The 27,597-nt window shown below is 50.0% G+C and overlaps 1 protein-coding gene across 3 annotated transcripts in view; it reads left to right on the top strand.

Moving 5' to 3' along the window:
• KIAA0513 (KIAA0513 ortholog) overlaps positions 1–27,597 on the top strand; it is a 61,153-nt gene that overhangs the window by 19,768 nt on the left and 13,788 nt on the right. For all 3 annotated transcript variants that reach the window (XM_087870402.1, XM_045772797.2, XM_045772796.2), the window contains exons 2-5: positions 19,430–19,902; positions 21,987–22,086; positions 22,890–22,963; positions 26,182–26,252. In XM_087870402.1, the coding sequence (XP_087726528.1) occupies positions 19,574–19,902; positions 21,987–22,086; positions 22,890–22,963; positions 26,182–26,252 (574 nt within the window). In that variant the 5' untranslated portion in view covers positions 19,430–19,573. The remainder of the gene's footprint in view (positions 1–19,429; positions 19,903–21,986; positions 22,087–22,889; positions 22,964–26,181; positions 26,253–27,597) is intronic.

Raw genomic sequence — 27,597 nt, 5'->3', positions numbered from 1 at the left:
TTGCTAAGGTTTGTTTTATAAGCCATGATGTGGACTATCTTGGGGAATATTCCCTTGAAAAGAGTGTTTATTCTGTTGTTTGGTGGAATGTTCTGTAAATGTCAGTGAGATCCAGTTGGTGGATGTTATTGATCGACTCTTCTCTATACTGCCGATTTTCTGTCTGCTACTTCCGTAGAAGAGTAAGAGACGAATCCTAACGTCTCCAGCTGGTTTTGTCTCTTTCTCCTTTGAGTTTTTTCAGATTTTGTTTCGTGTATTTTGAAACTCTGTTGTTAGGCACGTGCATATTTAGGATTGTTGTACCTTCTTGATGAATTGATACTTTTATCGTTATGTATTGTTTCCTTTTATTCCTAGTAATTCTTTTAGCTCCGATTTAAACTTTGTCCCTAACATAGCTTTTCTAGCTTTCTTTTGATTTGTGTTTGCGTATTTCTTTTGTCTCTCCTTCTGTTGTTAATCTACTAATACCATTACATTTGAAGTGAATTTCTTGTAGGTAACATATAGCTGGGTTTTGTCTTTTTATCCATTCTGATCATCTCTGTCATTTAATTGGTGCATATTATACAATTTACATTTGATATAATTATTAATAAGTTTGGATTTAAGTCTACCATTTTATTGTTTGTTTTCTCTTTGTTCTGTGGAGTTTTCTGTCCTCTGTGTTCCTTTTCCTATGTTCTCCAGGATTATTTGAATGTTTTAGCATTCCATTTAATTTATCTATTGAGTTTTTTTACTCTACGCATACAGTTGGCCCTTGAACAACATGTGGATTGGAGGTGCCAATCCCCTGCATGGTTGAAAACTCACATAAAACTTTTGACTCTCCTAAAACTGAACTACTAATAGCTTTACTGATGATATAAACAGTTGATTAATACATATTTTTATATGTATCATATATTATATTCTTACAATAAAGTTAGCTAGAGCAAATAAAATGTTATCAAGAGAATCATAAGTAAAAGAAAAGACATTACAGTACTTACTATATTTATTGAAAAAAAAAATCTTTGTATGAGTGAACCAGGCCATTCACACCCATGTTGTTCAAGGGTCAACTGTAGCTGGGTTTTTTGTTTGTTTGCTTGCTTTGGGTTTTTCAGTGTTTTCTCTAGTGATTACAATATGCACACTTAACTTTTAGTCCACTTAAAATCAATATTTGACCATTGCAGGTGGAAAGTAGAAGCCTTACCACCACATAGGTCCCTTTATTCTCTCCCCTTTGTGTTGTAGTTTTAATATATATTATGTCTATTTATGTCGAAAACCTCACCGGCCAATGCTATGATTTTTGCTTTCAATTGTTCAACATGTCTTAAATAACTCAAGAGGAGGGGAGCAGTCTCTTATGTTTACCCAGATTTTCTCCTTTTCTTTTGCACTTGCTTTATTCCTGATGTTCCATTTCCTTCTAGTATTATTTCCCTTCTGTCTAAAGAAGTTTCTTTCTAACTTCCTACAGAGCAGGTCTGCGTAGCGAATGTTTTCACTTCACCTTCTTTCCAGAAGCAATTTTTTTTGCTGGATAGAGAATTCTAGACTGGTAGTTGTTTTCTTTCAGCACTGAAACAGTGATGTCTCACCTCCTTCCAGCTGCCCCAGTTTTTGTGGAGAAATCTCCCGTCACCGCATCCTACTCCTCCATGAGTAATGTGTCCCTTTTCTCTGGTTGCTTTCAAGATGTGTCCTTTGTCGTTAGTGTATCATGATGCCTGTGGCTGCGGATTTCTTTGGATTTAATCTTTTTTGTGTTAGCGTTGCTGCTTAAGTCTGAAGGCTTACGTCCTTTGCCAAATTTGGGGGGTTTCAGTCATTATATCCTCACATTTTTTTTTTTGTATTGCCTTCTTTCTTCTCTCCTTCTGGGACTCTAATAATGACACAAATGTTACATCTTTTAGTAAATTGTCCCACAAATCCCCAAGGCTTTCTTCATTTAAAAAAAACAACAAACATTTTTCTTGTTGTTCACATTAGGTCATTTTCATTGATCTGTTATTGTGTTCACTGACTCTTACTTTTGTTCTATTAATCCTGCTACGGAGCCTATCCAGTGGTTTTTAGTTGTCCAGTTACTATATTTTTTTTTTTAAGTTCTGAAATTTCCATTTGATTCTTCTTTATATCTTCTGTTTCTTGGCTAAGACTCTTTATCATTCCCTTCATTCCAAAAACTCTTTACTTTTGGAGTATTTTTTTAAATAATAACTGCTTTGAAGTCTTAGCTAATTTCAATAACTGTGTCACCTTGGCAGCATTGGTGTCTATTGACTGTCTTTTCCCATGTGAGTTGATGATTTTCCTGGTTCTTTGTATGTTGAGTAATTTTAGATGAGTCCCGAATATTTGGATATTACATTATGAGACTCTGGACCTAGTTGAGATCCCATGGAGAAGGTTGCTATCTCTGTTTTAGCAGGCACTCAGACTCGGGGTCCCTACCAGCCTTTGCGGGCTTCAGCATCAGTGTTTTCAGAGCCTTCATGGTGCTCTTCAGAGCTGTCCCACGTGGCCACTGTGGAACCCCGGCAACGGTCTCTCCGGGACCTTAGCACTCAGAGTCTAGGGTATGCTGCAGAGGATTATATCCGTATATGCACAGCCCTGGGGTGAGCCCAGAAGCTCGTAAACAGCTTTATGGGGTTGTTCTCCTGAGCTCCTCCCTCTTCACAGCCTCCCCCAAACGTTCAGCTCCAGGTGACTCCTCCTCTTGGTCCATCAGCCATAAAGCAGGGGTGTTACTTGTCCTGCTCTGCTACACTCCCCTTAAGCTTAGCTCCCTTCCGTGACCAAGCAAGTGGAGGATTGAGAGAAAGAAACCCAGTGGGGTTGTCACCGTCTTTGGAGCACAGCTCCTCCGATGGGAAGGGAGGGCTCCCTCTTTGGCCCCATCTGCTGCTGTTGTCACGGCTACTGCAGAGTCCCTGGTTGGCTGGGTACAAGAGAAGGAAAACCCCCGGGATTTGGCTCACTGTTTGTGAGAATCAGGGACCCCTTTCCTGCTCCTGAAGCATTACTGGCTGGCTTCCCCTGGAGCTCTGCTGTCTGCACGGAGGCCCACATCTGGGCGTCAGGTTGTGAGTTAGCCCAGGCAGGGGTCCTGGCCTGGGGAGATGGCAGACTCACCACCACTTGGGTGGTGTTTCCAGTTAGGTCGTCCTCACTCAGCCACCTGCTGCAGTTTACTTTCCGGGACGTCCAGTCTCTGCTCTGTTCACTCTGCCGGGTTTTATAGCCACGTGCGGTGGGTGAGGCTGGGTGGAGTGTTCTCACCCCATCATTCAGAACCACAAGGAAGCCAGAAGACATGTGTTTTAGAGGCATTCAACAAGAAAATCAGGATTAAACAAAGGAATGAGGAAGTCGGGATGTATCTGGTGCAGAATAGTGGTTTGTGTGGAAAAAGGAAAAGAAAGGTTGAAGGAGTAGGTAGGTGTTAATGGAAACAACGGGCATGCAGGGTCCCCTAAGTGACTCATGGGACCCCTCCCTTGAGAGATTTCCTCACCCCCATCCTCATGTATCTGCCCTTACAGAGAGAGACGGGGCTTCCTCGGCACCGCTCAGGCTGCCAGACCCGCTCAGGCTGCCAGACCCGCTCAGGCTGCCAGACCCGCTCAGGCTGCCAGGTTGAAGTGAATGTTTGGTTTGACTGTAAGCAATTGAGCTTTATTCCTCCTCAACACCAGGAGCGCTGGGAAAACACTCGTGGAGAAGCAGAGGAAGGTCTCTGTGCGTGAAGAGTCTGTCTTCCTGGATACCAGGTAGTCCCCAGTGTGCACAGCCTCATGCCAAAAAATCTGATCTGGTCTCGACAGAGAAGCTAACCCCGTAAAGTAAACCTGTCTCTCCTTTCCTCTCTCTCTCTCTCTCTCTCACTCACTCAAAAAAGGCCAAGCCTTTATTGCAAGAATAACTCTTGCTTTGCTAAGACTTTCTGAATGAGTGGCCTATTGATACCAGTAACTGTCGTCCTGAATTTCCACCTGCACGTGTCGACACAGATGAAAACAAAGACCGTCTGTAGATTGTAGAGCAGAACTTTTGAAGTGGCCTCTTTCTCGGGTCTCTGATGCTGATGCGATCTTCACAGTTTCCATTTTCCTGTTGGTTCCTGCCCTGAATGTTCTTCAAATGCCTGATTATTAATGCCGTTCAGAATTTGTACGTCAGCCTTTTTCGTTGCTCTGTTAGCTCATTGGATGTTGGTAGCAATGGGGCAGGGCAGACAGGATAGCTGTGTTATTTTTGCAGAGCTGTTATCACAGAATAGTTTAAGTCTTGGTTTTCCGTTTTCCACTTCATTTTCATGTTATATGGGTGTTGTCACGATGCCGTGTTGTCATCACTGCTGTGACACTCCGACAAACCTCTACAGTCAGTGCAGCAGAACTCACCCAAGTTCGTGTCGTCGAGAATTTGGGTTATTGTCACTTCTTCTGCTGTTTTAAATCATGCTGCCCGTCGGCTCCCTGGCCATGTTTGGGGTTATTTCCTTAGAATAAACTAGATACACTTTAAAAATATTGTCAAACGCGTTTCAACATTCAAGATTTCAAAAGACCACAAAGGACCTAGAGAAGACACCAGCATAGCACGTGAACAAATTTCAGATTTCTCCATGTCGAAGGGCGGGGTTGAGGTGTGCCAGGAGATTTAGCCAGAGGAAGGTGGGTGGTGTGTACAGGGAAGTGAGGAAAGCAGTAACAAAGGCATGGGGCGCGTGTATGTGTGTGAGAGACAGAGAGCGCGAGGAAACCAGCCAGATTAAAACAGAAGTTGTGTCTTGAAGAGGCCGACAACCGAATGCTTGTGGCAGCTTGCTTTTGAATAGTGGCAGCGTCCCCTCTGCCTGTGGCCGTTGGAGAGCTGTGTGGGCAGCCTCGACCCACTCCAGATTGCAGTGCACCTTGACCGCCAGCCAGAGATGACCTGGCCTGCCAGGTGAACTGCATCCAGGAGGATTTGCCCAGAGCCTTCTCTCCCAGAAACACAGATGTCCAGCGTGCACACTTCACTGTGCCAGTGGAGCAAAGCACCCGGCCTGAAGAAAACGGGTGTTTGTTCAGTTCCATCCCTCCCCTGGGTTCTTTGGAGAGGGACCAAGTGCCAGGTCTTTTAGGGAGCCCATCCCACTCCACTGACTCAGTGTGTCTATCTCCATACCAGGGGTTGGAGCAGTACGAGTTTATTTTATCAAATTATCCAAAAGCATGGAAGGCCAAGTCAGTCTATACCCAAATTGAATCCAGCTGTCACCGAATCGTCAGCTGTGGCCTTCTTTCATTAAAGAAGTACAGCTGCTCACCAAGGGAGGGATGTGCTTTGCAGTAAATTCTAACTTGGTTATAGTGGCACCAACTCAAGAAGTCAATAGTGAAAATTAACGGGAAACACCTGTCACCAGATTCCTCCTTGTTGCCTCAAACTAGAGAGCTCACCAGTGCACTGAGGATGAATGAAACATTAACATAGTGCAAAATGTACATCCAGATGCTTGTGTGAGGTGACTTTCAGTTTGAGACTTAGGACGACTTTTGAAGAACGAAGAAATTTAAAGTCTTAGACCATGGAGGAGCCAAGCCGTTCGTGGGCAACCTTAGTTCCCTTCTCTGCCTCCCTAATCCACCTGGGGCTAATAGAACTCCTGGACCCGTTGGTTTTTTGGCAACGTGGTGAGATGGGATTTGTTCTGGAGCCCTCTGCAAGCTCCACGAGGCAGGAAATGTGTCTCTTCCACGGCTCTATTCCCAGCACTTAGCACAGCACCTGGCCGGTCATCGTGGATTGAAAATCGACCCAGCAGAGTCACGATTCTGTGGGGAGGTCTTTGTGGACATCTGAACCCGTCTCACTCTCTGACCACACTGGGGAACCAGCAGATGGTCCCTTATCTCTTTTTCCTGTGAACTGTGGACGCTTTAGATGTTTCTTTCTTCCTGGAGGTCATAAAGTAGGAGTCCTCTTCGGATAGAAGCTTTGTAACAGCTGCAGTGGGGTAAAGCCCGCATTAAGCATCATAAAACATTATCTCAGAATGCCAACGGCATGAACCCTGGAGGTCCAGTGGCCTCTCCTGTGGATCACCCGCTGACGAGCAGACGTCCACCCTCTGCTTCCGGTGGCCCTGGGAACAAGACTGGGGCACCCTTCTGGTGGTGGAGACTGCTGCCTTGGGGGGCCTCCACCCTTAGACTCACTTCTTCCCTCTGTAGCCACATAGAAGTCTGGTCCCTCGGTCAGGTGCTCCTTCCTCACAAATTTGAAGACTCCTTTCCTGTCCCCCAAGTTACCTACTCCCGGTTTCTTCCACGTCCTCACCGTTGCTTGTGTGACATGATTATCAGATGGGCTTTCGCTTTCGTCTTTATTTTTTGAATGCTCTCCAGAGTCTCAGTTGCTCTCTCCTTGTTTCTTTCCTTTTTTTCTTTTTTTTTAAATGTCTTAACGAGCATTTGCATTTATTGAATTAAAATGCCCTCGCAAGTGTATAGTTTTTTCCCAAGCAAGGAATCCTCATGGGTTGCTTTAGACTTAACGATTGGGGAGAACAATGTGTGGGGCCTCTTGGACACGTGTCCTTGGTATTGCTGCCCTACGAAGAGCCGATCATTTCTTCCCAGGTGTGGTATTGGGCATAACGTGCTGGGAGCGGCCTGACCAGCGGAAGCAGGGCGGGGCGGAACCGCCGCTTCTGTTTTGGGTCAGCTCACTTTCATCAACGCAGCTGGAGGTCAGTTTGGGGTTTGTTGTTCATGTCAAATGCACAGACTCGTAGCGAGCGCAATGCCTCCCCCGTACTGGGCTTGGACGAGTTTGTGCCAAAGTGTCACACTCCCTCGCTAATAATTTGAGTTACTCAAGGGCAGAAACCACGTTACCCTTACCTCTTTGCTGCCACGTCATGCCTAGCACATGGAAGGCGCGCAGCAGGTGCCCAGTGAATGAGCAGCTTTACTGTCGAGAGGTGTCGTTTAAGACTCAGCCCAGCACTGAAGGCTGCCAGAGGCTTTTTGGGTCCTGATTGTGTCGTTCCCTGTGTTAACTGTCTGTCTGGCTTTAGATTCTCCACATTCTCCATCACCGTGTTATTTGCCTTCAAATTTGAGTGACTGAGGAAGGTGTAGCGTAGGGCCGGGACTGGAGTCCCTTGCCCGTTAGTGACAGTCATCTTTCCCAAGGTGACTGCCGGGTAGTGCAGCCAAGCACCGTATTTCATCGAACGTAAGACCTCATCACCTGTAAGAGTCACCATTGTTTTATGCATAATGAAGAAGGACTAAACACTGCCATTTTACTCTCACACAATGCTTTCTTATCGCTTAGACTTTTTATCCTGTCCTTGTTGAAAGAACGCCTTTAGAATTACTTAGATTATTATCACGCATCACTCTGGTCCATTCCAGGGAGGAAGATGCAAGCAAAACAAGTTGCTCACGGTACTTCTAAAACTTCTTTACATTCAGAGACCCGTTCTTCTGAAGTGCAAGGGTTTCTGTAAAATATCCTCTCTGCCATCAGCGTGCTTGTTCTGGGGTGTCCTGTCCATGTCCCTTTGGGGAAGAGGGGAGTATCCGAGGAGGGCAGTAAGGAGGACTGATAATACTTCACTCCCAGGGAGGGGTGGGGGCTGCATGGGAGTATTCACTTTGTGAGAACTCAGGGAGTGATACAATTATGATTTATGCACTTTTTGAATTTATTGCTTTAATTACTTTGAAAAATAAAAGAGGGTCCACTCTTGTCTCTGCACAATGACAATGGACCATGATAAGTCTACCTAAGAGCGATAATGAGGCATACCATTTCAGAGATACCAAAATGCAAAAAAATGGGTGCCTGGGGGGCTCAGATGGTTAAGCATCTGCCTTCGGCTCATGTCATGATCCCAGGGTCCTGGGATCGAGTCCTGTGTCAGGCTCCCTGCTCAGTGGGGAGCCTCTTCTTCCTCTGCCCCTCCCCCTGCTCGTGCACTCTCTCTTTCTCTCTCTTGCTCTCTCTCAAGTAAGTAAATTTTAAAAATCTTTTAAGAAATCAATAAAATGCAAAAAACTGTATTTCAGGGCTGTGAAACATAGCATTTATAAATCTGCCTAATTTACACAATGTTCAGGCCACATTTGTCCATTTCATCCTCAAAGCTATAATGAATTTGCCAAGCATCTTACTAAAAGTAAACCCCAGTGTACAATTTGCACAGTATCCATTGGATCTGCGAGTGTGTAAGACACACACACAGTGCCTGGAGATGAGGTTGGCCCCGAGTGTGACCTTAGTCCTCACCACTTCCCTCTCTCGGGGCTCACAGAGCTGCCCTGTTAGTAACCACCAGATATTCCTTGGCACGGCTACCCCCCTTAATCTCTTCACAGCGTCTCCTGCCTTCCCTGCTAGAAGTGAGGTTGACACATTTGTCCCTGTTACATCTCCCCAGGTGTCATCTTCACTTCTCCAGAGATGAGAGATCGTGGAGGCTTCCCCTGCAAAGGCTGGAAGCTGTAATTCACCTGTGGCAGCCACACACTCCACGCCAGTCCCCTCGACTGGCCTTGGGCTCTGGCCCCATTAAAGCCCTTAAGCTGGTGCGTTGTGCTGGGCTTTGGACTGACCCCGTGCTCCTCTTTTCCTGCACCTGCTTGGTGCCCCTTTCTTACATGGCTTCCCTTCTCGCCGGCACTCAGCTTTTCCCTGCTCTGCCCTCTGAGTGGTCCCATGCTCTAGCTGTGCTCCTGCCTCATGATACCCAAGTGCATGTCTAGCCTGGGCTCTCTGGGGAGCTACAGCCATCCAGTGTCACATGTTTGTGTGCCAGGTATGTCCTCGCTCAGGGGAGCTAAGCGTTGTGTTGGGACAGATGACATGAGGATCTGTGTTTGGGATCCAGGGTCCAGAATGTGGATCCCAAAGGGCCACGGGCACCCTTGCTCCTCTCCAGACTTCTACCCTGTGCTCCTCCCGTCAGTGATGTATTACAAAAGCCCACCTCTAGGAGGCCACCTGTGGACACATTGCCCATTGGTTTGAATGCCTTGGGAAGCCTTTGGTTTCAGATTTGGACAAGACTGTATTAAGTTACCCCCAGGGCCATACCACAGTGGTAGCTCATTGCATTCCACAGCCCGCCCCATCGGAAATGTCGGGACTCTCTGAGGCCACTTCCTCCCGGTCTCTATTTAGCAGAAATTGACCCAGCCTTCTGAGATTCTCCTTGCACTTGGTTGTGGTCTTGCTTCTTCTGAGCCTTAATCTCCTGTAGCCCTGTACCCTGTCGTGTGCTGGTGTCCCCTTCCTGTTGGGACAATAATTAGACCCTCATCTTACTCTCCCTACTAGGCATGCACTTTGTAAAGGTTGGGTCTGCAAACTACTCTTCTTTGCACCAATGCAGAAATCAGGTTTGTTTCAATTGCATTGTGGAATGTTTTCCTTGCCTCCGCGGTTACGTTGGAAGCCCACTGAAGTCAAGAATATGTGGTCTCCCTGTGCAGCCCAGCAGAATGGCTTAGGGCAGGACTTATCAACTTTATTGACTGGAAGGTCAGTAGTGACCCTACAGTTTTTCCTGCTTTCAGTTGTAAAAACATGGGCAGTGGCATTTTTTTTCTGACTGTTGTCCTTCAGCTGCTTCCTTCAGGGAGGCCAAGGGCAGTGCAGGAAGTGTGTGCCCGTGATTAGGACTGGGTGGGTGGGCCAGCTGACTTGGCAAATGCAGCCTGTGACCTGTGCTCAGGCTTTGAACTCTGACCTGGGAGATTCTCAAAACAACAGATATTGACTGCACAGTTCTTATGTACCTGGCCCTGTTCTGGCCCTGAGAACCCTATAGTGAAGAAAGCAGATGAGGCTGCTGGCTTGCAGGGAGCCTCTCCTGGGGGATTGCAGTCCTGAGGTCACTAACCCCGGGCTGTGAAGAGGCTTAGCCAACTAGAGAATCTCCCTGACACTCTGGAGTCAGAACATTCCTGCAGGATGCCTGGCTCAGATACATGCCCTTGTAGGGGGCTGCCAGTGTGTGGGAGCCAGGCATGCCTGCACATGGCTGCAGAGACGGGGCTGGGAGCTGCCACCATCCTCGCCGTGACGGGGGTCCCCCTGCAGCTGCCTGCGGTTCCACTGCTGTCCATGTCTGAGGGAGGGAGCTAGCAGGACAGTCCTCTCCCCGCTGGGAACGGCAGCACGTGGGTCCTGTTTGGGTTATCACATTAGAACGTCAGCCCTTCAGAGTGGTTGATCTGGTGCTTTGCCAAAAGCCCCTGGGGACATGCAGTATTTGAGGGAGAGTGGCCCTCGTGGACGCATTAATTATAACGTCTCCAGGTTCGTGACAGTTGATTCTGCTTCACCGGGAACACCTTGTCTTCACCCTAGTCGTGTGCTCCGACCAGACTAACACCTGTGCTGAGCTGATTTAAGGTATGCCTTCAGACTTCTGAAGAGGCATTTAAAAACGTTTGTTTCAACATCTCTGTTTCTTTTATGGAGCCTTGTAACTTACAGACCTCATTAAAATAATCAGCATTTTTCATATGAGGACTTTCTTGACAATTTCATGTTTAACTTTAGTGTCTGAAAAAGTTATTCTGTAGATGAACGTCGGAATGAAAAGAATTGTATGACCCAATATGCTTCCTGATGTAGGAAAGAACATTAGGGTTCAAAGCCGGTGGCCAAGAGAGAATCCTTGAGATGTCTTTGGTGCAAAAAGGTGGTTTATTAAAGCAGGGGGGCAGGACCCGTGGGCAGAAGGAGCTGCACCAGGGTCCTGAGGAGTGGCCCATTATATACTTTCAAGCTGGGAGGGGGTTTGGGATCGCGTCAGTCCCTGAGAAATTTTGGAAGCAAGGTTTCCGGGACCTTGAGCTATTGTTGGGAAAAGTCATTTATTACCGTCTAATAAAACCTTAGTCATGAGACCCTTCAGATGTGTATCGGTGGCCTGTATGCTTGGGGGATGATGGCCAACACGTATCTTGGGGGGCTTAGAGATAAAGGAAAGTTTCCAAAGGAATTTTTATATGTTAAAGTAGACTTACAGGAGCCTGGGGCTGGGGGCTGGGGGGTTGGGGGTCACCTAGGATTGCCTTTTGCCCTCAGCAAAGTGTCCGCATGGGAGGCATTTGAGTCCCTAGAGGAATGTCCCTCCGCCTGTTTCAAGGACTCGTCAATGGACTATAGGGAGTAAGGAAATCTAATAATTTTTCTTCTGCCTTTGTTTCCCACATCACTTCCCTTTTTTGCTTTTGCTGCCAGGGAATTCCACAAAGCTCCTTGCCCAGCTTTGGGAGTGGGTGCTGGTGTTTTGATTCCACAGGCCTGTCGGTTGCCCTAGATCTGTGTCTGAGCCGCTGTCCGAACACACTGACATCTAAAAGGACAATGGTGACATTTCAGATTGGACACGGATTCATTCCCTGAAAAGAGTATTGCTTCGTAGCCCCAAATGGCCCAAAACTCTCTTCCTGGTTCGGAGGCAAAGTCAGCAGGTGATGAGCAGATTTGTTTGTCAGGAGCCCAAAGGCTGAGCTGCTCAGCCCCCGCAGAGGCTGATGAGAGCCCTTGTTGTGGTCTCGTGGTGTGAGAGGTTCTGAGTGACAGGAAGCGTGTTCTTACCAGCCTGGGCTAGTGAGCTCTGAGTTCTGGCTGGGGCGCTGGAGGGCCCGGCTGTGCAGAGGGGCTCAGGGGGCTTCCTTCAAGGCAGCTCGCCCCAGGCCAGCCCCCCCGGGGCCCTTCTCTGACTCTGCACTGTGGGGGGCGGGCACGTGGGGGGAGCAAGGGGTGTGTGGAGCAGATGACGACTGAGCAGGGAGAGCCCTGGCCCTGAGGCTGATTATTTGTGGCAGGCTGGGTGGGGGAGGGGGGATGTGGAAGCAGCTCCTCCCCTCCAGAGGAGAGGCCTAGAGGCCATGAAGCGAAGGGGCTTCCGGATAACCTTGGTGATTTACGCGTTCGCCCATGGTGTTCCCAGCCATGCCTTTCCCTACAAGATGATCGCATTTCGCTTTCTCTTACTTCTCCCTCTCCACCACGCCGACAGTTTCAATAGGCACAGTCTTCCTGGAAACCGTCCATTATTATATCTCATAATAGCAGAACAAAACCAGGTAACAGTAACCTCATAATTGTTGGGGTTCACCTGTTTCAAGGCAGCCCTGGAGACCAGAAATCTCAGCCAAGGGTCTGTCTCCCCTCCTTCCTGCCAAACCCTGTCCAGCTGCCGTTAGGTCAACTTGAAATAAAACGCTCTTTGGGGGACGAGAGAAGGCTCTTTGGGGGGGGGTCACTTGCATGTTTGCAGATGGGAGAGGGATAGCCAGGCACTCGGGACAGCAGACATTCGACCTCCCTCGGCATGGTCGCATTACAAGCACAAAGACGAGAAGGGAAGACACAAGTGGAGATAGCGTTTGTAGGTGTGTTCAAAATCAGTCTGATGGGGCTAATGACAAGGTGTGGGCAGGGTGGCTTCCTTCTGGAGGCCCCAGAGGAGACTCTTATCCCTCAAGTTTTCCACATTCTACAGGCACCTGAGTTTCTGGGTTCACACGCAGCCCCTCCTCCAGGTGCAAAGCCAACAGCAGAGCATTCATTGCTCCAGCTCCTGCCCTGACTGACCCTCCTATCTCTGTCTTCTAAGGACCCTTATGATTATGATAGTCCCCCCTGAATCATCCAGGATCATCCCAAGGCCCCACACTTAATCATATCTGCAAGGTCCCTTTGCTGTGTAAGGTCATGTATTTGTAGGTTCTGGGGATGACATGGGCACTTTTGGGGGACCACTATTCAGCCTACTACACCATTTGAGGAACTATTTTTTATTCCATTCTTCATTGGACATGGCCATTCTCTTTTCTTGTTCCGTGTTGGGTTTTGGGCACTACTTGCTTTTTTTACAATGGCAAGCTGCAGAAAATTCAGCTTCACAAAGGTACAAGGTCATAGAAAGGAATACAGCATGACCTAATAGTGAAACTGTGAGCTACTTTGAGCTAGTAGTTTGATCTGTGTCTGGAAGATGTCAAGTGTTGCTGTGTTTCCCTCGAAATATTGAAATATCCCCCCCACAGCACCCCTCTGAGTTTGCTCAGGTATCCCGGGGTGCCCTGGCACCGGTTTGGGAACTACAGCACCTGCCTCCCCCAGCTGCAGACATCTCATCTCTAAAATGGTAATAAAAACGCAGTATTGCCCAGCAGCTTGACGGAGTGGTCCAAGACAATGTTCTTGTGTATCTTTGTCCCTTCGAAAGTGTCGACTGTTCTGATAATATTAGCTTCAGTGTCGTCTCTCGGCCGTCTCGATATTGCTGTGACCGGCTCACATTCGGTATCTCCTCATGGGCCAGAGGACAGTCGCACCTCTCCGTAAGACCTGCCATGTAGTATCTCATTTATCTTGATAATATTCCCCATGAGTCTGGGAGAAGAAAGACTCACATTCACATTTTCCAAAAATAGAAACTGGTTCTGACTTAAGTGACTTTCCCGGGGCGCCTGGCTGGCTCAGTCAGTGGAGCGTGTGACTCTTGATCTTGGGGTTGTGGGTTCAGACCCCATGTTGGGTGCAGAGATTGCTTAAAAATAAAATTAAAAAAAAAAAAATGACTTTCCTGGTGTGAGTCTGAGTGCAGCTGGAGCCTGAGGCCTGGGCCAGTCATCAGACAAAATAGTCAAGCCCCATGTCCTGGAAGGCTGGGGCTTGTGGGAAGTTCCTGCTGCAGAGATACAGCTGGCCTCAGTTCCCTTGTCTGCAGAATGGGCCTGCCCTTCCTTGCACACTGCCCCACACTTGACCCAGAGTGAAACAAATGAATCAGAGTTCTGAATCCGGGAGGCCAGGTGGTGTTCTGACCTCACAGTTGAAAGGAAGGTACAGATGTAAAACCCACCGGGTATATATAGCCACGGTACAGACTTGGGGGAAGGTCATTTGGTAGCACCCTTCATCAGCCTTAGTCACGTGCAGAGCTCTGACCCTGCAACCCCACTTCTAGAAATGGAGCAGCAGGGGAGCACCGAAGAGGTTGCTGTAGGTGGTCAAGAGCGGGGGCTTCGCGGTTGACGTGCGGTTGGGTTGTGCACGCTGTTGCTTCCTAGCTGTGTGCCCGGGAGGGAGTCTCCGAGCCTTGATTCACTGGTGTCACGAGACGAGGGACGAGCTAGATGGACACGAGTGGGAGCCAGCGTGTTAGGGACGCCAGGTGAGCGAGGCTTCACAGGCCCTTCTCTTTTTGTGGGCAGAGCAGCACATCTGATCGCTCTTGGAGACCCTAAATGAGAGGGAGTGGCCTGAGGTGGATGGCAAGGGCAGAATTACAGAAAGTTCCGGATTCTTGCCCAGGGAGCCTCTTCTGATTGCTCAAGGTCGACCCGCTAGAGAAGTCCTGGCTGTGGTTGCTCTGGGGTATTGGGGAAATCAGAGTTTGAGCAAAGCCCCGTGGGGATGTGGCTGAGCAGCTGCAAGAAGGCAATCTCCTTCCGAGTTCCTTCTGCAGCTGGGGCCGCGGAGGCCCGGGGGTGGGGGGGGGTAGGGGAGGAGGTCAGGAAGCCTCCCACCAGGATGTGACCACCTTGGCCAGCCTCCCCCCCCCTTTGCTCCTGTCCTGTGCATGCTGCCTGTATTTAAGCTCCTCCCGCAGGGGCCGGTCAGCCCAGACCCCAGGCGTGGCCGAGAAGCCCTCCCTGCACGCCTGGCCGACCTCTTCGTGAGTGGCACCCCTCGCCTCATCAGCCTCCTGGTTCCTGAACTTTCCAAAGTCATTGCTGCCTAGGGCCTCTGTGCAGACTCTTCCCTCTGCCCAGACCTCTCTCCTGTCAGAGGACCCTTGGGTCTTCTTGGAGAGTACTCCTTCCCTCTCAGCTCATGTCTGCCTTCCCAGCTCCTGGTCCAAAGAAGCCTTTCTCGGGGCTCTCAGACGTTGCCTGGAGACTCCGTCGCGCTCAGTGCCCCGCTGAAGTTCTTGTTTGGGTTTCCATTTTATTAACTGTCTCTTACAAGACCTCCCCCTGGCCTTCCCCACCCCCACCACCCCATCTCTTAGCCTGCACCCCCCACACATGACCAGGTACTCCTTACAGGCCTGCTCATGACTGCACTCCCAGCTGCTGGCCGGCTAGCTGATGCATGGTAGCTGCTCAGCAAATACTGCCAAGGGGTTCCTGGCTGGCTCAGTCAGTAGAGCACACGACAGCCCCACAGTGGGTGTAAAGCCTGCTTAAAGAGAAGAAAACAAATACTTGTTGAATGAGCAGGTGGGTGGTTAAGGCCTTCTGGTTATAGGTCGACTTAGAATTTTAGCCTAATTTGATTGGTAGAAACGCGTACTGTAAGGCCCAGGGAATGAATTGGAAAAGAACAATCGCAGGAAGGTTTGTTCTGCTTCGAGGCTATAGAAAAGCATTTTTAACATCCACGGTCTGTAGGTGCAAAGATCCTGCTGTGATCTGATACCCTGAGTCTCAGAGCTTGTGGCCCTGCAGTGGGTTCGGGACGTTCCTTGTGCATGGAACAAGGCAAAGGGATTGGGGCGCAATCCAGAGATGTGTTTTCTTTGGCCCGCAACATGTTTCAAAATAAATGTAAATTAGTTGCCAGTGTTGAGGAATTGGAGGATTTCGCGTAGTGTGTTTCAGCCGTTCTTTGGAAAACGCTTTCGATCTGGAGTGGCCGGGTTTGCGCTCCTAAGTGTAGCACCTCGGTGGCTCTGCCTGGGGACCGTGCGCTTGGTTCCCATTGGGCCCACTTCCGCTGTGTTCTCTGGCTGGCTCAACATAAGTCGTCATGGGAGATGTGTGATCCTGGTGTGTTCAGAGTGACCGTCACCTTGTCCTGCACCGAGGCCCATGATTACATATCCTTCCTGAAGGAAGACGGTGGGGATGCTTCCAAGGCCCTTACCCACAAACGGCTGCCTCCGCCTGGTGTCTCAGCTCCCTGAACAGACTCAGCACCCCTGCCTTCTCTCCCCAAGCAAGATGAGCTCCCTGGGCTGAGGGGGCTCAGCGCTGTGCTCTGCACACCGCAGCCCACGGTGCCCTCACCCACCCTGGCCAGGTTCCCCCAGTATTTCTTTCTCCCAGACAGGCCTCTCACTTTGTGCCTCCCCCTGTCACTTTGTCCCTCCTGCCTGAGCCCACAGAGGAGGCTTCTGGGAATGCATGACTCACACGCTCCCAGAATTTCGAGTGAGGGAGACGCTGGGAGAGCTGCTTGCCAGCCTCAGGCTGGACCAGAAATAGGCGTGATAATTTGCTCTAATCTTGCAGCCCTGATGCTGGGGTGTTCTGCTTGGGTAAATAGATGCAGCCCTTCTGACTGCTTGAAACCGTTTCAAGATACAGAAATTTGTTTCCTTTTTCCTCTGAATATTTATTTATTGCAAACTGTATCATTATGATCAAGAACAAATCAAAAGGAAAAATGACCTCAGTGCTGGGACTATAATAGGCTTGTGTTTCTTTTCCAGCCTTTTTTGTACATATGCTTTATTGTTATTATAAGAAAATTAAAATTCATGCACTCCAGTATTCCCAGCACCCACACCAAAGGGCAGCATGCTGTGGGATTCAGTAAATGTTTACTGACTGTGGATTATTTTGTTTACTTAACTATAAAGTGAGCATCATTCACTGATGTTCTAATTGTTTACAACTGCATCATTCACTGATTACTGTTGCATCAAACTGTTAGAATTTACTTGCCATTTTCCTATATTTAGATTCCCCCCCCAATTTATCAGGATTAGAAATACTATTAGAAGGAACATTTTTTCCCCCATGTAACTGGTTTTGAGTGTTTTAAATTATTTTCTTAGGATAAATTTCAAGCATCTGAATTCCTGGATCAGAGGATAAAAAAATAAAAACTGTAGAAAATAGTTTCTAGGGGCACTTGGCTGGCTCAGGTGGAAGAGCATGCACCTCTTGATCTCTGGGGTTGTGAGTTCGAGTCCCATGCTAGGTGTGGAGATTACATACATACACACATACATACATACATACACAAACAAACACTTTCTAGAGTCTTATTTATCCCAATTGCCAGGATTGCTTGAGAATATTGACTTTACCATAACCTCATCAGCATTTAGATCGCATTTTATTTTATTTTTTAAAATTTTATTTATTTTTTGAGAGAGAGAGAGAGAGCACAAGTGGGGTGAGGGGCAGAGAGAGAAGCAGATTCTCTGCTGAGCAGGGAGCCTGATGCAGGGCTCAATCCCAGGACTCCGGGATCATGACCTGAGCCGAAGGCTTAACCAGCTGAGCCACCCAGGTGCCCTTAGATTACATTTTAGAGTTTTCGCTAATTTAGTAGTAAAAGGTGGTACCTAATTGTTTTAACTTGCCTATCTACATCTGTGGTTATCATGGTAGGTTGAAGAATTGTCTAAGCATTTAATAAGAGTATTTCTTCTTATGTGGCTCGTCTGTTGGGGTCATTTGTATTACTTATTAGAACACAGAGTTTTCCGTTGGATTTGCATGAATTTATAATACAGATATTTTTGACCCAATTTTCCTATCACAGTGACTGTGAACATCCTCCTAGTGCGTGATTTTCCATTTTTAACACCCAGTGTGTTGTCATAGGTGTGATTTTCTGTGCTTCGGAGAGTCTGCGAATGTGGTGGCCAGAAGGACCTTAGAATTTGAGCCCGACCATAGTGTCTGAGACGGGAAACCCCGGCCCAGGGAGCAGAGGCCGTGGGCACTGGTGGCAGGAGGGGAGTCGGGGCTGACCCAGCCTCAGATGGCCACTCCTCAGTCTCCACCTCTCCGAGTGGTGCTGCTGTCTCCTGAGCTCCTGAAAACCCCGTGTTTCTCTCCGGGCCCAGCCGGTTCTTTCGAGTGCAGGTTTATGCTTCTCTTTTTTGAACCAAGGCAAGCTTTGTAGGACTGTACGGACAGTGTACCGTTGCCGCTCTGACAACAAGGAGCCAGCTGTTCCGTCTTTCTGACTCAGGACATTTAAAAATATCCTGAGCTGGGGAATTTGGAGGAACCCATGATCGATTTGTGAACATTAAGCTCTTAACGGACAGCAAACGCAATCAAGTATTGAATTACCCTCCGAAGACGCATGAGTGCCGCAGCATCAGCAGCCACCTGTCTGCGGGGGGCTGTCCTAGATATTTGGGGTCTGCAGAGGGTGAGGAGACGGCCAGGCCCAGTCTCGAGGCCGCTCTTGCCCGCAGGAGCTGATGCATCAGGAGGGCTCTTGCTTCATGCCGAGCCGTCTGCCGCTCACCCCTGGGGAAGGTGGGTCCTAGAACTGGTAGGTGACTCCCCAGCTGGCAGACAGGAAACCCGGTTTAGACTCGAAGATTCTAACCCCAGCTCTCTTCTTGCACTGCCTGCATCCTGGACCCTCCGCCCCTACCTCAGCTCTTTGAATACATTCATGGGCAGCTCTGTCCTTCCATTCACAGACACACAGCGAACACTTCCTTTGTCGAGACTGCGGTAGCTGCGGAGGGGCTTATACTTTAGTGGGTTGAACAGAAGTAGTAATATCGATCCGTCAAACAAGCAGAATTATAAATGGGGGTGAATAAAATGCTGGGGGTGCACAGAGACATCAGGGAATAGTTTTGACTGGGGTGGTGTGAGCTGCTCAGGAGAGGTGGCACTGTGTCTGCCTGGGGGATGAACAGCAGGAACAAGGGATGGAGTGGGGAGGGGCAGGGGTGGCAGAAGGAACAGGCACCATGAGATGCATGCCATCATCCAGATGGCTGGAGTGCAGGGAGAGGGCAGGACAGAGAGGCTGGGTCTGGGCAGCCAGTGATGTTCAGAAGCCGGCGGAGGGCTGGTGAGTGATATGAAAAGGGGAATCTGTCTGGCAACCTGGGAAGGTTCTGGGTCTTGAGTGGAAGAATCCTCAGATAGGAGCCCAGGAAGGAAGAGATGCCAGCCCAGGAGGGGAGGGGCCCACGCGCCAGGAGAGGCGGCTTTTCCCAATGTGTCAGACAGCACCATCTCCCATAGCCACTGACCCTAACGACAGTGAGCGGGCAGATGTGTCCCTGGTGTTTTTCTGATTCTAGCCCAGGTTGGCCTTTTTATTTACTGGCATCAGTCTGGTAGGCCAGCGCAGGGAGAGGGCCAGCAGGTGCAGTGGCTTTGAAGTCTATATGTGTAGTTTGGAGAAGTCCTGATTGTTGGTATTTATGTATTTATTATTTCAACAAATAGTTACTGAGTGCCTACCATGTACCAGGTGTTTAGCAGTAGACAGTAGGGAAATGATGTCCCTGTAGTGCTGACCCAGATTCTAGCAGTTCGGAGCCTATTCTCTTTTCAGGGAATTTGTGGTCTCATTTATTCATTTAAGTCTGGATTCTCAGTGCTGAATTCCCCTTACGCAGGGAGTAGCTCTCGTCGTGATAACATTTCTGTGTCTTCCGTTCTAGATGCCTTAGGGCCACGAGCGCTGCCCCAGAGGACTCCTGGTGGCCAGCAGCTCCCAAGCAACTCAGGCACTTGGCCTCCAGCTCCCACTGACACATCTGGGAGTCCCGTCTGCTGGCCTTCCAGCCTGGAAGCCTCCCCGAACCATGGAGGCCCCTGAGGTCCCTGTGGGTGCACTGATTGACTTCGGAACTGAGCCGTCTGCCTCCTCGTCCCTGGAGACATTGCCTCCGAAGCTGCAGGATGGGGACAGCTCGCAGGGCGACGGCGCTTCGGAGAGCGAGACCACAGAGTCTGCGGACAGCGAGAACGACATGGGCGAGTCGCCCTCACACCCGTCCTGGGACCAGTACCGCCGCTCCTCCTCCAACGAGTCCTTCTCTTCCAACCAGAGCACCGAGTCGGCCAAGGACGAGGAGACCCTGGAGCTCCGGGAGTTCATGCGCAGCTACGTGGAGAAGATCTTCTCTGGAGGGTGAGCCCCCAGGACCCGCTCTCTGCCTTGGGCTCTGTCCTTGGCAGGGCACCCCCTGGGGCCCTGGCTTCCGCTCCCTCACAGGCCAGTGGTGGGCCACCTGGGTGGTTCTTAGCCCCCACCCCCGGCTGCAGGTAGAAGCATTTGGGGAGTTTTCACTGCCCCTTCCGCCCCACCCCTGGCTCCAGCCACTCTGCTGACATGCTTGCATCCTCGCTGCTAAATCCAGCAGGACTCTAGGTTTGCTTTCCCGTGTCTGAGCCCTTGCAGGTTAGCGTCAGACTCACCCTGGGCTAGGGTGCCACTGCGACTAGTGGACTTCCAGTGCAGGGGCAGTAGTGGCCGGAAGGTTTCGATTACCCATACTCCTCGCATTGCTCATGGCAGCTGAGCCTCAAGCAGCTGCCGGGTTGGGGACCCTTCCCCGCTCCTCTTTCTTGCCTTTCTTTGATGGTTCTTGAAGGGGTAAATAGGAGCCCTGGCAATTGGAGCAGCAGGAGCGGAGTTTGGGTTGGGATCAGACTGAGGAGGGGGTGTCTGTGGGCAGGCCTCCAGCTCCCGCCCCACTCTTATTACTATCTCAGCATGAGGGTGGGGAGCCCGCAAACCCAGATTCCTGGGTTTCTGATATCAGCCTTGCCCGGCATCCCCGGCACACACTAGTCACGGAAGGCTTTGCCGCTCATTTGCCAGATGTGGACCTACAGCATCGGCATCATGGGAGCTTGCTGGAAATGCAGAGTCCTGGGCCCCACCCAGACCCGCTGAGCCTGACTCTGCATTTCAGCAAAACCTTTGGACTCTCTGTGCACGCACTTCAGTGTGAGGAGCTCAGGGACCGAAGGGATCATTTCCCCATTTTATTAAAGCAACAGGAAGAATCTGCGCCTGTTGACGCTCTGTAAAGAGGACATTATTTCCTACCGTGATTGAGGTCCCTTGTTTGTAACCTGGCAAAGTGGCTGTCTGCCTTTTCCAGGCGTGTGTCCGTTTCCTTTGCAGTTAGAATAGGGAAGAGAGCTCAGTGACGATCCGAATAGTGGACCATCGAAAAACACATTCATGTTTGATTTTGAATGCATTCTGGGAGAGCAGTAGATGCGGCTCCCTCCTAATTTTGTTTGACTAACACTGGAATTAGTCAGCTTTCTCTGAGCACACCCAGTTAATGAAAGGGGAGAAAGCACAGAAGTTTGCTAATTTGTCAGGAAGGCCGATCTATATTTGCGGCAGCCTGTCAGCAATATGGAGCATGGACAACTGAGCCGGATGCATTTTCAAGAGCATTCCAGAAATCAGTGCAGACTGGCTGGCAAATTCTCCTATTTCATCTGTTGTTGGTATTTTGGGATAAATGAGACCAAAATGTTTTCTACCAAACCTTAAATAAATGAAAAATTGCATGAGCTAATTGATCTTCAGCCTTCTGTTTCTTTTTTATCTTATCTTTAAATGTGGGGGCAGAGTATTAGTCTCCCACGAAGAGTGATCAGAAGTGGTTTGGGGTCAGGCGGGCATTCTGTTCACCCTGGCCATGGTGACCCCCCGGGGTCCCCCAGTCTCCATCCCTCACATACACAGCCAGGATTGCCAGAGAGGTGAGCAGACTGGCCTTCAGCATAACCAACCAGTCTCCCTTGCATCAAGCCAATGTGTCCTGCAAGTTAGGGATTCTTAAATTCACTGGGTGGCTCTCCACTGACTTCAGCACCAGTGAGTGGGAGGGCAGTGGAGCTAGGGGACCAGGCCCTCAGAGGGTCACGTTACCTTTGTCAGTGCCCGTCTCACTGGAGGCAGGATGTGGGGACGGAGGCTGGGCTTTGGAGCCAGAAAGTCTGGATGGAGCTCCTGTTCACCACTCCCTAGCTGTGTCTGGTCCTCTGAGCCAGTCTCTTCAGCTTTGACATAGAAATGACCCCATTTCCTCGTGGGCTCAGCCGAGGGTGGGATGCGCCGGTGTAAGTCAGGCGTCTACCCTTGGCTGGGGGGCCATACTTCCCCGTTCCCTGTCCTGCCTCTTCCCTGCTCTGGCCGTGTTTGTTGCAGAGGACTGAAAGTTGCTTTTCCTCCTGTGTTCCTTTCAGGGAGGACTTGGACCAGGAGGAGAAAGCCAAGTTTGGAGAGTACTGTAGCAGTGAGAACGGAAAAGGCCGCGAGTGGTTTGCTCGATACGTGAGCGCCCAGGTGAGGGGCGGCGACGGGAGGTGTGGCCCCTTCTCGCCACCTCTGCTGCTCCCGCTCTGGAGAAAAGACCCACAGGAAACAACCCAGCAGAGAAACTAATAGAACTTACTTAAAGATGTTCCCATAAGGCCTTGTTAGAATAGCGGGAAACAGGAAGTCGCTTATCCGGATGTGCCGCTAGAAAGAATGAGCGAGCCCACTGGTCCTTTCCAGCTGCGTGCAATTACAGAAAAGTTCCTTTTTTAAGGGCAAGCATGTCCATCGTTGATGTGTACTTTTATTCAATAACCCCCAATGTTCAGTTTTACAAAGATAATGTAGGGCATGACAGCCATGCGAGTTCAGAAAAGATTTTTTGTAAATACCTAGTAGGTTCTTTTTTTTTTTTTCTGTAAACTGGCTTAAGCTCTTAGTTTTTAAAGTATTTTTATCACCATTTATTTTTCCAAGTGAAATTAGAAAGCTCAGACCAGCACAAATAGAGCAACGGCCCGTAACTCTACAACCCAGAAATGGCCCGTGTTGCCCCCCAGGGGGTTCATCCCTCCAAACTCTTCTGTGTTGTGTAAGTGAATGTGTGGGGTTCCTAGTTCTTAAAATTTCAAGGAGATGCAGGAAGATGTTGGCCCGTGCTCTGCTCGGGGGCCCGGTTACCACGGTGCAGGCAGGGCTGCTCCAGTCCTGCGCTCGCGGTCCCGCTGCATCTAGTGGCGCTCAGCGCGGTGAGCCCGGCGCCTGTCCGAGCTGCAGTGCGCCTCGGCCACCCGCTCGCCTGGTGATGTGTCTGCCCTCTTCCCGCGCAGCGCTGCAACTCCAAGTGCGTCTCGGAGCCCACCTTCTACCGCCTGGTGCAGTCTTTCGCTGTGGTCCTGTTCGAGTAAGTGATGCGGTGCTCAAAGCCTTTGTCCTCAAGCACATCTTCCCCGCCTTCCGTGCCCCGTACTAACCCAGTCGTAACAGCTGCACGAGTCGTCAGCCAGCACTTGCTCTGACCGCCCCCCCACCCCCCAACGCTGAGAAGCAGCGTTGCACCAGCCTCTCGTGGGAGGGGGTTAGGGTCCCCACCCTGCAGCAGTGGACGTGAGGGGACAGCAGCTGGGTGTGAGTAAATCCCTCCATGAGGGCCATCAGGACAGGCGGGGATGACACACGATTGACCCTGCCCTCCTGCTGTGGAGATGTGGCCTTTTCTGGATTTCTTGTTGTGAAGTACTTCCAACTAGATAACCACCCACTTAATGATGTACTCCGATGACTCCAGCCTGCCCTACATGCTAATTAGGCCCTGCTGGAACCTTTTATCACAAACAGCACGGTAGAAGCTGGAGGGTGATGAAAAGGGCCCCTCTCTGCCTTTGTGTAGCTGTGGGAGGCAGGCCATGTGACTCACAGGCTCTCTCCTCCTGAGGCCCCGGGGCCCTGGGACGGCCAGACTCACGTCAGACATCCAGGACCTACGTCAGAGCAGGTGACAGCCCCCCCACCAGCATGGAAGGGGGGGATGTGTCTCTGCCTTGGGGAAGCAAACAGCAGCTTTACTGATGGGGGAGAGGGAGGGCACTGTGGGTGAGAAGTGGGAGAGGATGGGGGAGAGGAAGCCCTGATCTGACAGCTGTTTGTGCCCCCCTTACCCTCCGTCCCCTCATTGTGGCCCCAAAGCAGGTCCTGGTCCCGTGGTTTGTCCCTATGTCCCTTTTGTCCTTCCAGGCCTGAAAACCCCCTCCTTTACTTTTCCTTCCCCTTCTCCCAGCAGAGACATAGCAGCTCTTATGAACCTTAATTCCCCTGTGTCTCAGTGTCTCCTCACCTCTTTATTCCGTGAACGTGGAGCATGGACTGGAGGGAAAAGACCAAAGAGGGGGAGGATCCCTGTTTTTCCGGCACCTGCTCGGAATGTCCCAAGTTGAGGATAGGCTTCCATGGGGGGCTTCTGCGTCTTGGAGCTGGCAAGGGTGGAGGGACGAGAAAGTACCACGGAAGGAGCGGGTTTCAAACAGACCCAGTTGTCTTGTGTGCGGCATGCTCGCAGGCACTGAGAGCACCTCGGCTTCTGAACATTCCCACCCGTAGGATTTCTCACGAATCCATATTGTGCAGATGTTGCACCTGTCCCACTTGGTAGCACGTATTTAATTCTGCATTGACTTTGAATTTTTCCTTCAAATAAAATGGGGGGGGATAAAATTCAAATTCCAACCCGACCAAAACACAGAATCTCCCCATTTCTTGGTGAGCATATGTATTTGTGTATGGCGGGGGGGAATAAAAGGAAAAAAACTTATAATCTTTTAAAAATATGAATTTTTAAAATTTGAGTTTTATAATTTTTAGTTTATTAGTGTCTTACGTTTTTACTTTTATATATAGTCCTTTATTATTTTAGTGGCAGAATTCTTTAAGTTTTATTAGATTTTTGTTTTAAAGATTGTACTTACTTATTTGAGAGAGAGGGGAGAGTGAGAGAGCATAATCAGGGGGAACAGCAGTGGGAGAGGAAGAAGCAGACTCCTCACTGATCAGAGAGCCTGACATGGGGCTCGATCCGGGATGCTGGGATCATGACCTGAGCCGAAGGCAGACGCTTAACCAACTGAGCCACCCAGGAGCCCCTAATTAGATTATTTTTATATTAAAAGATTAAAGTGGCCCTGACCGCACTGTCCAGATACATTCCATTGACTTTTTTTTTTCTTAAGGACTATTTGTGCAAAGTTAGAAACTGAACAGGAAAGAAAAGTACAGAAGAACAGGTTAGAGAGGCACAGCACCTCAATGGAAAGGAGACCCCTTTGCACAACCTTGTCCTCGCTACTGTGGTCTCCCGGTGGTAACCCCTGTTGATGACACGCATCCCAGCGAATGTGTATCTTTCCCAAAAAGGCGCTGTGTCCACATACAGTTCTGCGTTTATAATGGCTGTGTGGTGGTCTGGTATCTAAATGCACCGTAGTCTGTTCAGCTCGTGCCCCACCAATGGTCGCTGGATTATTCCTCTTCATTGTCTCTGGGTTGCAGCGCTGCAGTGGGCAACAGCGTAGCATTTGCAGCTGTCACAGGGCACATTCCTAGGGGCAGGCAGGACCCCTGTTTGAAGACCCCCCCTTTTTTGTTTGCTAAGTTGACTAGATCTGTGTGTAGCTCATACCCTTCATGTCGTAAGTAGAATACAGTGATTATGATCCTTAACATTCGTAGAGCATTTTTTTAGTCTATAAAAGGTTCTTGTATTTGGCAACTTAATTTGATTTTCAGCAAGTGACATAGGGTAGGTGTTCATATTTCCGGTGGTTCTCAACTGGGTCCAGGAGCATTAGAACACTAGCTTCATAACGCAGTTTGTTAGAAATGCCCGTTCTTGGGGATGCCTTGGTGGCTCAGTCAGTTAAGCATCTGCCTGCAGCTCGGGTCATGATCTCAGGGTCCTGGGATCGAGCCCGGCATCGGGCTCCCTGCTTAGCAGGGAGCCTGCTTCTCCCTTTGCCTCTGCCTGCTGCTCCCCCGCTTATGCTCTCTCTCTCTCTCTCTGTCAAATGAATAAAATCTAAAAAACAAAAACAAAAACAAGAAATGCACGTTCTTAGGCCCTTCCCCAGACCCACTGAACCCAATTCTCAGGGTGAACCCAGCAATCCGTATCATAACTGCTCTCAGGGCGAGTCTGATGTGACTGAAGTCTGAAACCACCGAGTGTGCCCTCTAACTCACTGCTGACTCCTGAGAAGGAGGGGCCGGAGGGCTGTGCGGCCTGGGGCCACCGATTTTGGCCGAGGCCTGAGGCCTGATTTCCAGTCCTGGTACTGCTCCCCTGGGTAGGATTGAGACTTCCTGAGCCTCGCCTGTTGGCCTTGAAAGGGAAGGAGTCCAGGCCGATGGACCGAGACCTCCTTCCCGCCCAGAATCAGACCCCAGCTGCGTGCCTGTGGGTAACTCACACAGTTGGGGATTTTTTGTTGTTGTTGCCTCTACATAGCATCTGGGGAGTGAGGTATGAATGTGGACATATTTACAAAATTTTTAGGTCTTGCTTCATGAGCTTGCAGTGAGGAAATTGGGTAGAACGATTCTTCAGCTAATCGGGCTTCCTTGTCATCTTAGGTGTCATCAGATGGACGACTTCGGGCCTGCCAAGAACCTTATGACCATGTGCTTCACCTACTACCACATCGGTAAGGCCCGGGGACGCGGCCGTGGTGGAGGGCGAACGTGGGGACTCAAGACTTGGCACCTCGTAACACGGCACCGAGTGAGGATTTCTTCCCTATTAGCGCAGAGTTGTGAGGCTTCCAGAAAACAAGAGAACCTGAGGTTAGGGCGGGATGCGCAAGGAGTGAGATTCCTGAAACAGGAGGAGAGGCTGTGGTCCATATCAAGGGTCATGAGGTTGCCTATCCGTGGTCGGAAGGAAGCCACCCAGCGGCTGGGGGATGAGAGAATACGTTCCTTTGGTGGGAAATGTCATGGTCGACTCAGCAATTGCTGGATGTGAGGACATCACTTTCACGTTTTAGCAAAATACAGCACGGGGTTGGCTCTTGAAGAGAGTGGGAGGAGCAGTGCGGGGTCTTGGGGTGGAAAGCGCCCGTGTGTGGGGGCCGGTGACGCCCTCACGAAGAGTGCAGTTTGTTCCTCATCCTGATGTCTCACAGCTCTTCCGGCTTATTGCTCTGCAACTTTCCGGAAATCAGAGCTTAGGGGCTCCCTGTGTGACGTTTCTTGGGTGTGACGGCAGGGACTCATTCAGGCTGCTATAAGCAGAAGGCTGCTGGGGGCCCCATGTGGTCTAGAGCGGGGTCAGGGCGGCAGTAAGCACGGCCTCCCTTCCCACCTCTCTGAGGATACACAGTTTTGCTCTTGTGTGGAAACCGTGTGTCCTCTGCAGCTTTGCTCAGTCCTGCCCCCACTCCCAACTGCCCATCCTCCCCGTGCCTCAGTTCTCCTGGCCACAGCTGGCCGGACTGCCTTAGCTCCAGGCCAGGCCACCACTGGGCCAGTCCTTCATGCCAGACCTTTGGGTCAAATGGGAACCCCTCATCCAAACCATGGCTCCTCCTTCTCAAAGGAGTGGGGATCACATCTAAGCACAGAGCAGCTTAAATTAGTAAGGGACACTCAGCACCTTGACCTGTGGGGCCCTTTGACCTGAAGGCTCTGAAGGGGCTATCTTTTTTTTTTTTTTTTTAAGATTTTTTTTAAAAGGTTTTATTTATTTGAGAGAAAGCGTGAGCAAGAGAGAGAGCATGAGAGGGGGGAGGGTCAGAGATAGAACCAGGCTCCCTGCGATGTGGGGCTCCATCCCAGGACCCTGGGATCATGACCTGAGCCGAAGACAGAGGCTTAACCGACTAAGCCACCCAGGCACCCGAAGAGGGTATCTTTGACCTGAGGTAAGGTCTTGATCTGCTGGGGTGCCTTGATCTGCAGGAGACTCTGACCTGTAGGGGGAGCCTTGACCTGAGGGAGACCCTTTGGCCTGCAGGGGGCGCCTTGACCTACAGGAGAGCCTTTGGCCCG

This window comes from Ursus americanus, chromosome 21 (genome assembly GCF_024610735.1).
Source record: "Ursus americanus isolate L20-20 chromosome 21, mUrsAme1.1.p, whole genome shotgun sequence".
NCBI lineage: Eukaryota > Metazoa > Chordata > Mammalia > Carnivora > Ursidae > Ursus > Ursus americanus.
Note: the sequence above shows the minus strand (reverse complement) of the source record. Positions and strands in the feature narration are given on the sequence as shown.